The sequence below is a fragment of the Mus caroli genome, unplaced genomic scaffold, assembly GCF_978045245.1.
Source record: "Mus caroli unplaced genomic scaffold, Mus_caroli_1 scaffold_6, whole genome shotgun sequence".
In the NCBI taxonomy this organism is placed as follows: domain Eukaryota; kingdom Metazoa; phylum Chordata; class Mammalia; order Rodentia; family Muridae; genus Mus; species Mus caroli.
In genome coordinates this window covers 113,685,998-113,697,740 of record NW_028227261.1, presented here as the reverse complement: position 1 = coordinate 113,697,740, position 11,743 = coordinate 113,685,998, and the positions used below count along the sequence as shown (strand labels likewise).

Genomic DNA, 11,743 nt, shown 5'->3' with positions numbered 1-11,743 from the left:
GGCACTTAGACCAAGAAAGTCAGGCAAAGCCAGTCTTTGAAGTTCCTCACCACCACCACTTTAGGGTTGGTCAGTCTGAAAAGAGACAGGGTGGCTGATTGGTCCACAAATGTATAACTGTATCCTGATGCAGCCTGGGACTTGTTGAACTCATCCATCAGCAGGAGGTCTGCCAGTGGGACACAAAGGCATCCACTAGGAAATTTAAAAGAGGTCAGCTGGCCACTCAGGGTTTGCCACCAAAAGACTGACAGATGCTAGAGGCTCAGCTTGGTTTCTAAATCCAGTTTGACACTCTGTCCCAGAGTTTGCTAATTCTTATTAAGACAAATAACCTTCCTTCCCTAGGGAAGTTAGACTGTGTGAGGCTATGACGTACATACAACCAACCGTCTTTTAGTCAGATGGGAATTGAGTGCTGAGCTGGAGAGTGGGTGGAGGACAGATTTGGAGAGCTGGTTTCATGGATAAGGCCAGAACTACAGTGAATTCCTCCAGATCACAGAGGTCAGACCAGATAACTTCTGGGAAGTTCTCTGTCGGAGGGCAGAATTACACAGAAGACCAAGGGTGGGTTCTGAGGGCAGCTCATAAAAAACAAGAGCAAATAGAAGTCTAGAAAGGAAAGTTGACTTGCCCAGAGTCAATGAGCAAGGGTGAAGGCAGAGAAAGCCAGACCAGTAGTAATGACCGTGGTATGGTTTCATATCTGTATGGTGTGTGTACTGGCTGGTTTTGTGTGTCAACTTGACATAGCTGGAGTTATCACAGAGAAAGGAGCTTCAGTTGAGGAAATGCTTCCATGAGATCCAACTGTAAGGCATTTTCTCAATTAGTGATCAAGGGGGAAGGGCCCCTTGTAGGTGGTACCATCTCTGGGCTGGTAGTCCTGGGTTCTATAAAAAAAGCAAGCTGAGCAAGCCAGGGGAAGCAAGCCAGTAAGTAACATTCCTCCATGGCCTCTGCATCAGCTCCTGTTTCCTGACCTGAGTTCCAATCCTGACTTCCTTTGGTGATCAACAGCAATGTGGAAAGTGTAAGCTGAATAAACCCTTTCCTCCCCAACTTGTGTCTTGGTCATGATGTTTGTGCAGGAATAGAAACCCTAAGACAGTGTGCTAAGGCCTGTGTTCACTGTGGTCTGGTGGGACACACACTTGGTTTTCATGATGATTTCTGGCATAGGGCCCTTAAACCTTTCTACCTTTCTGTCCCACCTACTTCTCTAATGCTCTGTGACATCCTTTTGCCCTTTATCCTCAACGGTATGTGTCTTGCTGATGTATATACTTTCTCTTCAAGTATCTCTGAGCTTTGGTCGGATGACGTTATTACCCTGTAACACCATCCCCACAGAGATTTCTCTGCCTCCTGACCTTTGAATGGCTCATGCCCAGAGGAATGCAGTAGCCACATTCCCTGCCCAGGACAAGTTCAAACAAGGAAATACAGCTCCCCTGTAGGACTGGCTCTGCCAGATCTCATTTCTTTTCTGACAGAGTAAGAAGTTCCAGGGTCTCAAGGGTAAGCCTTGATCTCAGAGTCAGTGATCCTCCTGTCTCGGCCTCTTGAGTGCTGAGTTACGTACTATGAGCCCCTACTCATTTCTACTGATTTCTGTTAGTTTGATCCAGACCTTACAGGTTGCCAAGGCCTGTGTTCACTGTAGCCTGATGGGACATACACTTGGTCTTCGTCCTGGTTTCTGGCATAGGCACTGTTAACACTTTCCTACTTTTCTTAGCAATAGCAGGGCTAGAATCTTTTGATCTCATACTTAGCTTCTGCCGCAGCTCACATTCCTTGAACTCTCCTGCAGGACAGGCATGCCCTTGTTCTAGCAAGGTGGATCCTGGATGGGAACTGGCCATTAGGAAGATAAAACCACGATGGGAACTTGCTATCTCCCCAGTCCAATCACTGAGCCCAGGGTCTCACACAAGGCGAGTGCTCTACCGCTGAGTTCTATCCTCGGCCTTTTCCCCCCCTATATTTTTGGGATGGGGGTGGGGGGTCTCACTAGTTTGCTCAGGCAGGCCTCAGATTTTGGGGGATCCTTCTGCATCAGCTCTAAGTGGCAGGATTACAGGCCTGAGCTATTATGGCTGGATGGAACTATCATTTTATAATAAGCTATAAATTTATATTTCCCTGAGTTCTGTGACTCATCCTGGCAAATGAATTGAGGCTGCAGTAAAGATGCTGGGAACGTCTAGCCAGTTGGTCAGGAGCGCAGGCCACAACCTGCTGCTTGCCAATGGTTTGGAGATAGGGCAGTCTTGTGGTTGAGTCCTTAGCCGGATGGCATGCAATTCCAAATCCAGTAAATGATAATAAAATAAGTTACTCTAGAGGTCATCCTACTGGAAGTGCTTGTTTGGCAGGGAAAGAGTTTGAACACCTAGAAGTCAGGTGTGAAGTGCTGAGGGGGAGAGATAAGGAAAATACACTGGTTTTCCATCAAGTCTCTAAGAGCACGGTGTCAGGAGGTCACTACACCATGTTTGAAGGCCACATCTAGCCATCTTTCATGGATGCTCACGCCAAAGGCCACTAAAGATTCTTCCAATAGCATAGTCAACCTAGGTGGCCCTGGGTAACTGGTGCTCTTTTTTCCTTGCTCATTCTTACAGGACAGCCTGAACAGCCTCTCCGGTGCACTGCCTTCCTTTGGCCTCTTTCAAGTCTACCAGCCAACCTGTAAGAGGCTGTGGTGCCTGACTCATGGGATAAAAGAGGACACACCTGGAATATATTGCCTTAAGTACCTGGTAACAACTAAGATCCTTTTCTAATAGTACTGGAACAATGATTATATACTAAAGAGACATTTTGGGGCTAAAGAGATGGCTCAGTGGTTAAGAGCACACACTGTTCTTGCAGAGGACCCAAGTCTGGTTCCCAGCAACCACTTCAGGCTGCTCACAACCTCCTCTAAACCAAGCTCAAGAGGATAAGATGCTCTCTTTTGGCCCCCACAGGCACCCGTACAGAGAACCACAATGAATCTTGTAAGAGCGAGAGGGAGACATTTCTGCCTCCCTTTAAGGGATACACCATTGTGACGATGCACCCCAGAGAACTGCAATGTCCTCGGGAATCTCAGGAGATGTCCCACACTGCTAGCATCTTATTGGGTGACTTTGTAGGAGAGACCGGAGCTGGAGGCAATGGTGACAGGTGGCAGCAGTCTTTGACAAGGACTGTTTTGCAGTACCCAACCTCTACCTTCCACTTGAACCTGTAAATTTGTTAGGACCGACTGGACAAACTTGGGGAAGGGCCACTGGACCTCTTAAGTACCCACGCTGAATATATCTCCACTTCCTGCCTTTCACTATGCCTTGTCTCATTGGCTTCTTGAGGACAAGCAGCCCTTAGGTTCTGATCTCTAGTCTCACTAGTTTGGAGCCACTGGATAGCAACTTCCTGGCCTGGCAAGAAACTCCATATGGGATAATAGTACGTAACTTACGCTGTGAATACCTTGCACAAATGGGCTTTCAGATCCATTCTCAACTATCCTGACATTTGTTGAGGATAGGAGTAGACTGTGGCCAGAGAACTGCTAGGCACAATTTTATTTTGAACTGGGAATAGACACTGTATTGTTAAGTACCTGTGAGGTATTGGTCATCAGTTTAAACGTATCATCTCTTTTAAGCCTAAAATGGTCTCTATATGGTATCATTCCTACTTACAGATAAGAAAAATGAAGGTCCTACAGGGACACTTCTGATTTCCGGAAGGCATGTGGAGCCTGCTGCTGTCTCCAGCACCCCCCCTCCCCCCCAACAAAAAAGAAAAGAAACCAGTTACAAAGATAAGGTCATTTATTCACGTTATATTACTGCATTTCAAAGGCAAAAATACAGATGTCTGTTCTGAATGCCAAGGTCAGAGACAGCCACCCACCCCCAGCCCCAATGGTAAACACACTTGTACACATGGGATATCAACATACAAACACAGTATCACAGGTCTGGAACAGCCTAGTGGGCAGGGAGACCCTGCCAGGCTAAAGGGTGGCACATTTCCTTTGCTTTCCTGTGCCTCTGATCTTTCCCAAAGGCCAGACTATCCAGGTCACCAACGGGAAATAGAGAAAGAGAAAGGCACAGCATGTTGACACCAGGGTAAGAATTCCCAGGTGAAGGAAATGTTCCCTGCCCCTCCCATCCTCTAGTCCCCAGTGGCATCTCTTGGGCCAGGCAAAAACAGTGCCTTGGGCTGGAGGTTCCCCAAAGGATGCTGGGAGGGAGGAAATGGGAGGACAGTCAAGACAATTTCCCTTGGTCCTGAGAATGAACCACATATCTGACATGAACAAAACCCAACACGAACAGCATAGAGAAAAGGCAGAGTTTTGCTTTAGGAGAGAAAGAAACAACACACTCAATGAGTCTGTCTCCCTTCTTTTAAGGCACTTTGGAAAAGTCAGGATCTGGGGACAGAAAAAAAAAAAAAAAAAGACTCCTCTCAGTGCATCCAGTCTTGGTTTTAACGGCCTTCTAGAGGCATGGGGAACCGAGAGAGCACAGATTTTGCACAGCCTGGCTGCTCTGACTGGGGAAAAAGAGTTTCTAACCCATACACAAAAAGGCTTCTGGAGAAAGCAGCAAGTTAGAGACTGTGGTGCTCAAAGCAATAAAGGCACAGGTAGGATGAGGGCCAGCCATCCACACCGCCTCTACGCTCAGGACTGGAGTCTAGGCTGCCTGAAGCAGAAAGGGCTTAGCTCTGGGATTAGACAGCTGACCCTAACGATCCCAACCCAGGCTTCCTCTTTGACGACCTCTCGGCTTGATGACCTGAGTATGTGCTTCTGGCTACATCACCGCAGGCAGGCACAGAACACGGTCTGGCACAGGGCTCCGTGAATGACGACAGCTCATGGGTACACTGAGCAGTGGGGGCACCCACTAAAACCCTGAGTGGCAATGAGGGGCTTTAGAGGCACCAGAATTCTCAGGAAGAAGGGGGTGTGGGTTCAGGTGAACTTTCTAGACCTCTAATTAAAAGGCACAATCATGCTGGAGAATGAACAGTCTGACCCCGAGGGCCACAGGGAATTTTAGGGAAAGAGGCAAAGAGGTGAGAAGGGAGAGGAAAGAAGGAAGGAAGGAGAACAATAAGAACTGGAGACGTTGGGTGGGTCAGGGAGTGTGGTGGAGGCTCGGAGAGATGGTAAACAAACCTGACTGCTATGAGTTTTCAACCCCACAGTCTAGGGCCATGAGGGCGTCAGTTCTGGGTGGCTGAGGGTCCTTCCACCCAGCCCACCTGGGGGAGTAGAGGGAGAGTTCTGCCAGGACAGCAGATGCTGTCTCCCAAGTTCCTGACCCAGATGTCTGGCAGGATAACGCTGACCTGTTCCCTCAACAAGGGACCTGAAAGTAATTTTGCTCTTTACAAAACCTGGCCTGCCAGCTCAATCAGAGGCTCCTTTGACCACTACAGCATACATTATTTTTTTCCCCTAAAAAATACCCAATCCCTTCCCCCACATTTAAAATACCACAATAAAAATACATAGGAAATTCAAGTTTATATAGCATGCCCAGAAAAATAAAGTCATGACTTAAACACTCAATAGCTATTCTGATTTGGATCAACACAAAAATCAACCTATAGCATAATCAAAACTTGATTTATTCTTTCAAATACTACAAAACTGCTTCTAAAAACAAAACAAAACAAAACAAAACAAAAAACCTCTTTACATTCAGAAATCAGACAGGGATCTGGAGACAGGCCACGTGAGTGAGAGTGCCCAGGCCCCTGCTCTGAGGGCAAAGCCTTGGAATCCACACACTACAGGACCCCAAGGTCCAGGCTCAAGTTTTAAAACTCCTTTGCTAAGAAAAGACACACACACAGTGATTGTAATAATCGCATACCGATGGAAAGGGACAGAGCACGAGACTGATTGAAGTTTTGATTTTCGTATAAAAAAAAAGGTCCAAGAAAATCTTGTCAATCTGAATCCAGCAGCAGTCTCAATTTGTCACCAAGTATGAACATCACGGACTAAAGCAAAGTCCTTCCCCAGGTCACAATTTAGCAGTTTCAACAGTGGGAATGTGACCCACAGTCACTAAGTTTTGAACTGTGTATAGTTCTGACTCTTTGGGGGTGACACGTCCAAGAAGTCTCTCCAAAGGCTGACCAGTTTTACACTGACCTTGTAGAATTTCATCCAGTGCCGAGCCAGGTTGTGGGTAAATGTTACACTCACCCTGGGCATCTGGAGGGATGTCTGAATGATAAGGAAGAAGAACTGTCATTCAGACTGTACAAATGAGAGGGACCAGCCCAGTCGACTGGCAGAGACACATATCTGAGGTCTCCGGCCATTCTCAGGTCTCTTATTGGTACTAAAAATGCTATCTCGGTGTCCCGATGTCCACTGTGATTTGGGTATATAACGGGTATCTCTGTATATCCAACACCTTGTAGGTAAGTGAGTTCAAACCATCAAAGCGCATCGTTTCCTTTGTATGTGCGATCCGGTCAAACCTACCAGGAGAAAGGGTGCAAAGGGGATGGGTTAAAACATAAGTCTTAAGAAACTGGCCAACATCTGTACTTCCCCAACAGCCCTTTTGCTCAGAGTGGTTACCCCAGATGGAATATCTCTACTTCAATGGGGTTAAAGGGCCCTGTGCAAAAGCCTGACTTACAGCCTGTTCCCTTAAAAGGAGGAAGAAATACAAGAACACACGGGGGCTGGAGGGATGGTACTGTCTGCTCTTGCAGAGAAAACCCACACAGTGGATCACATCTCCAGTGCCAGAGGATCACATAACCGTTCTGACTTCCAAGGGCACCAGGCATACAAGCAGTACACATGCTTACATGCAGGCCGAACACCCACACACATAAAATAAATCTAACATACAAATAAATAAAGGGAAGACACAGAGAGGACGTACCTCTGAGGATTGGGCTCATTTTTCTTGTCTCTTGAATGTCGGATCATTCGACACCTCCCTACTACAGCATTTGGACGTGATATAGACATGCCTTTATGAACTAATCTGCCAAAAGTAAAGGGACAGTCATTACCATAGCCCAGCTGCAACATTATGGACTCATTCGTGGGCCTAAACGCTGTTCACGAAGCCCAAACCCTCACCATCATGCCGGGACATGGCCCAGAAAGTCTTTAGTTTAATTTTAGACTTCTTCCCAATACCTTGCATTGGCAGATTCTGCAATTTGTAGTGTTTGCCTCATTAAAGCCCCAAATCGAAGCATCAAATATCCAAGTTAGAGGCGGACTGGCAGATGTGAGTGAGCCACACGATTCTGACCATGTCCTTCCTGTGGGCTGACTTTAGTGTCTGGCATACAGTGAACAGGTGCATAAAGCCTTTATCTCTTGGAGAGCTACTCCATCCCCGTACTTACCCCCATCTTCCCAGTCCCTCCCTCAATGCTTTCCCCTTCCCAAACTCTCCTGACCATTTGGGCAGGTCTGTGGTATACAGCAGTCCAGAGGGCTTGCCCAAGTCAGGTTATGTGTAGGCAAGTGTGTCTGTCTGAACCTTGTATTGAGGTTTCTTACATTTCCCTTGCTGGATGGGCCTTGCAGTGGTCTGTATACAGTAGGTACTCAATATGTGCACTCTAATATGAAGTTTATGTCAAGGTCTTTATTAAGAACTTGGAGCTTTGGCAAGTTCTCACATAGTGGTACCTTGAATGGCATGGACATTGTTCTGACAGACACTTTCTGTTAACTTATCAAATGTATACCAAGTCAGGTAAAAGCTCACATTGGTTCCCAGATGGCTTTCACTACCCAAAACCTACAGGAAACAGGTCTGCCAGGTTTAAAAGAGCCTGGGCTGTGGATAGGGTAAGACTGGCCACAGCAGGAGCACAGGCCAGGGAGTTCCACAGGCTCCTTAAACTAGTGTCTGGGCTTTTGTTGTTGTTGATATAAGGACCCACTATATAGCTCTGGCTGTCTTAGAACTCTCTGTGTATACCAGACTGGCATTGAACTCACAAAAGATCACCCTTCCTCTGCCTCCCAAGTGCTGGGATTAAAGACATGTGCCACCACACCGGCATTATTGTCTTTTTAAAAAAAATGATGTATTTCTATTTTTATTTTTAATTGTGTGTTTGTTTACATCTTAGTGCAGTTGCCTACAGAGTCTAGAAAAAGGTACTGGATCCTCTGTACCTGGAGTGACAGGAAATTGTGAGATGCCTGTAAGATGGGTGCTGGGAACAAGACTTGGGCTCTCTGCAAGAGCAGGATATAATTTTACCTGCTGGGCCATTGCTACAACCCCTAATCTGTCTTTCCTTGTTGGTGGTTAAAATAATTCAAATAAAACCATGGCACAAAGATTCTGTGAGATGAAACTTGCTTTATAAAAAAAAAAAATCAGGACCATAATGAGATGCAAGTCTTTGAAAATGAGACTCTCACATCTGGGGGTTGTCCTGTCCCCACGCCATCTCACTAGAGCATGCTGGGTCACAGACGCATGCACTGCTTACAGCTCTCCATGGCTTGTGACGTTCAAGCTCTTGTGCTTGCAGGTGAAAGTGCTTTCCCCAGCGAGCCGTCTGCCTCCTCAGCTGATGCTTTGGGCTTGCTTCTTCAGTACAGAAAGCCCACAGAAAGCCCACGTAGGAAGCCAAAGTAAGCCTGCCCCTTTATCTCCCTCCCATCTCACATCGTCCAAAGCTCCTTTAAGAATCCCAGAAGCTCGGTTTTCTAAAGACTCTGTCAGACCTACAGCCCAGGGGCTGGGTGGGGATTCCCTTGCCTCCTGGGTGTTAATCCTTCCAGAATAACCAAGCAAGGAGTCAAACACTGAAGGAAAGCCCAAGAGAAGAGAAAAACTGTGAGCATTACCTGTTAAAAATGTCATCATCTTCTCCTCCCCAACCCCAGTAATTATTAGGGAATCCATTGATGGCAAGAAACTGTTGTTTACTGAGAGCAGAGACACCTCCAAAATACTGAACATATGGCAGGCTGGAGAGGAAGCACAGACAGAGGGCCCATGGCTAGTAAGTTTTTACCCCAAGTAATGACTGAAACACACCAACTTTTTTTTTTTTTTAAAGACAGGGTCTATGTAGCCCTAGCTGGCCTAGAATTCACCGTGTAGACCAGGCTGACTTGAGATCGCCTGCCTCTGTCTCCCAAGTGCTGGGATTACAGGCGTGATCCACATGAACATGTCTTAAGTTTCTCCTTAGGCACTGGGAGGAAATCTCCCTAAATTATAGAAAAATTAATAATTAATGATATAAAAATTAATTTGTTTTACTTACCATCTTTCCAAATCCAACCCTGAATCACAATGGTTCCTTTAGCTTTTGATGCTTAATTTGTGTTTTTGTCAGGGTTCAGATTATCTTAGAGACATACATATATGTAGAAGCTTTCTCTCTAAGGGTATAGTACTGAATCTATGGTCACATAGGAAACCAGTCAGTGATGGGAGGCTAAGTCCAGTTCTTCCAACTGTGGCTCTGAAATCTGCTCTCTTCGTACCTTGTTCCTGCCAAAAAAGGTCCTTATGCAGGCGGCCCTGCCCACCTCATACAGATCGTCCTTGCCCATATTCTCTACCAGTCTTTCTTTCTCCCAAAGGCAAAGGTTTGAACACCAACCTAACACGGCAGCTGTATCTCTGCAAACTGCCTCAGTCAGTTATTCTGACTTAGCAAAGTGATAAACCTACTTTTCCACATTTCCAAGTACAGGGACACGGGGGCCTTTTGTTTTTCTCTACCCTCTTATATCTTGAAACGTTCATGGTTAGGAAGAACAGATTCTGCTCCAAAGGCCACACAAAGGTCTGTCCATGGGCAGGCCCTCTCAAGGCTTCAGTACCCTGTTCCCCTAAGTGTATCTCCCAACCACACTCAACTCTAACGTTAATGTTTAAAATCTTGGTTTGTTTCTTTACATGAACTAAGGAAAATGCCAGCCAAGCTACACATACGTAATTGAGCACATGAGATGAAAGATCAGGGGCGTTTCCTTTCTTTCTGGAGAGGAAGTTGTGTGTGGAGTAAAGGTCTCGCTTTGTATCAAGGCTAGCTTTGAACTCATAATTCTCCTGCCTTACTGTAAGGCCTCTCAAGTGCTAAGATTACAGTTACACACCACAATGCCTGGAACTCAGTCCTGTCTCCCCCAAGACACATGTGTACACACACACACACACACATACACAGTCTCAAGCTCACTCACCTAGGCTATCTTTGAACAAATGATCCTCCCAACCTCTGCCTCCCAGTTGCTACAATTACAAGGACAGAGGTCCTCACTGGTTTGGAAGGAAAGACCCCAGGAGTTTTGCTTGAATGAACAATGGATTCAGATTTAGATGGTACCACAAAGGATCAAATTACCCATTTCTGGCACACCTCACACATCGGTTTTTTGTTTTTTTTTTTTTTGGTGGGGGGGGGGTTGTGTATCAAATGCATAACTGGGGACTGAACCCATGACCTCAAGCATGCTAGGCAACTGTTCTACCATTGAGCCACAGCTCTAGCTCCTATATATACACTTCTAATGTTGGTTAAAACCGAAGGTTGCTGGACTAATAATAGGTCTCATGAGTCAGTGGTTTTCTAGAAATAGATTCCTACTTCAGTGGAAGTGTGTGCTATCTTGAGTAGGTACAGCATTTTTGCTGTCTCTGTTCCTTTTCTTATCTACCTGCCATCACAGGGTGTCTGTAAATCATTGCTGGGGTTATGGTGAAGCACACAGAGGTTACTTAGGCCTCATCATCACTCTTCAAGACAAGAATGAGGAAGGTCAGGGTACAAACCAGTCAAAGGGAAGACACTCAAGCAGAGGGAAGACAAGCGGGTGCACATGAGCTCCTGCTGCGTCTAAATGGGCCACTCTGGGTAGGTCCTGAATAGCTCTGACCATGGGGAGACCTAGGTTCTACGTTGTCCTATAGCTCTTGTGCCCTGATCAAGGGAGCGGAGAACACCGGAGTCTGACAGAGCAGTTGTGTTCACACAAAGGCTATTTGCACAGGCCAAGTATACTTGCACTCAAAGGAGCTGCGGCACAGCTTCCTGAAATGTCAGGTTTACTTAAGGAAGGGAAAGATAATGCTTTTCAAATGAGTAATCCTTTAATTCGAACAAGGATGGGCTGTGAAGTAAAATGCACATTTATTTACTTAATGACTTTATCTTTTTTTTTTTTTAAAGACAGTTTTATTACAAAGCTCTGACTGTCCTGGAACTCAGTATACAGCCAGGCTGGCCTCACACTGTAGAGATCTACCTGCCTCTGCCTCTAGAGTGCTGGGATTAAAGATGTACACCACTGTGCATGGGTCTTTGACTTTTAAGGTTAGACAACTGACTATAAGACTATCTTCTACACATGCCAGTAAGGTTTGGCTCACACTGCTACCCTGCCTCTTCACTAGCACTGTGATACAAAAGTTAGAGCCCCATGTTTGAGCAGGAACACATGTTTTTCTTAGAAAAAGAACCATGTTTCTTTGAAAGTGCTGAAGGACATCTGTGGAGTTATCCAATCTCTAGGATCTGTGCTTCTCAAACTATGTGGGGCAGAGGGGGATGGAAAGTGAGGAGATGCAGCCACTGTTGGAAGCCCAAACCTAAGAACTGTTATCAGGATACACAGTAATTATTAGGAACTGCTGGACTCTTTCTCCAGCAAGAAAGGACTGTACACTTAAAAAAAAAAAAGCAACTATTTCTC

At 45.9% G+C, this 11,743-nt stretch overlaps 1 protein-coding gene across 1 annotated transcript in view; it reads right to left on the bottom strand.

The window, feature by feature from the left end:
* Positions 1–3,815: 3,815 nt before the first annotated feature.
* Positions 3,816–11,743, bottom strand: part of B4galt1 (beta-1,4-galactosyltransferase 1) — a 47,408-nt gene continuing 39,480 nt past the window's right edge. Inside the window, exons 4-6 of the mRNA XM_021160405.2 lie at positions 8,882–9,004; positions 6,936–7,040; positions 3,816–6,519 (exon numbers count right to left, since the gene is read on the bottom strand). Of these exons, the coding sequence (XP_021016064.2) occupies positions 6,387–6,519; positions 6,936–7,040; positions 8,882–9,004 (361 nt within the window). The 3' untranslated portion in view covers positions 3,816–6,386. The remainder of the gene's footprint in view (positions 6,520–6,935; positions 7,041–8,881; positions 9,005–11,743) is intronic.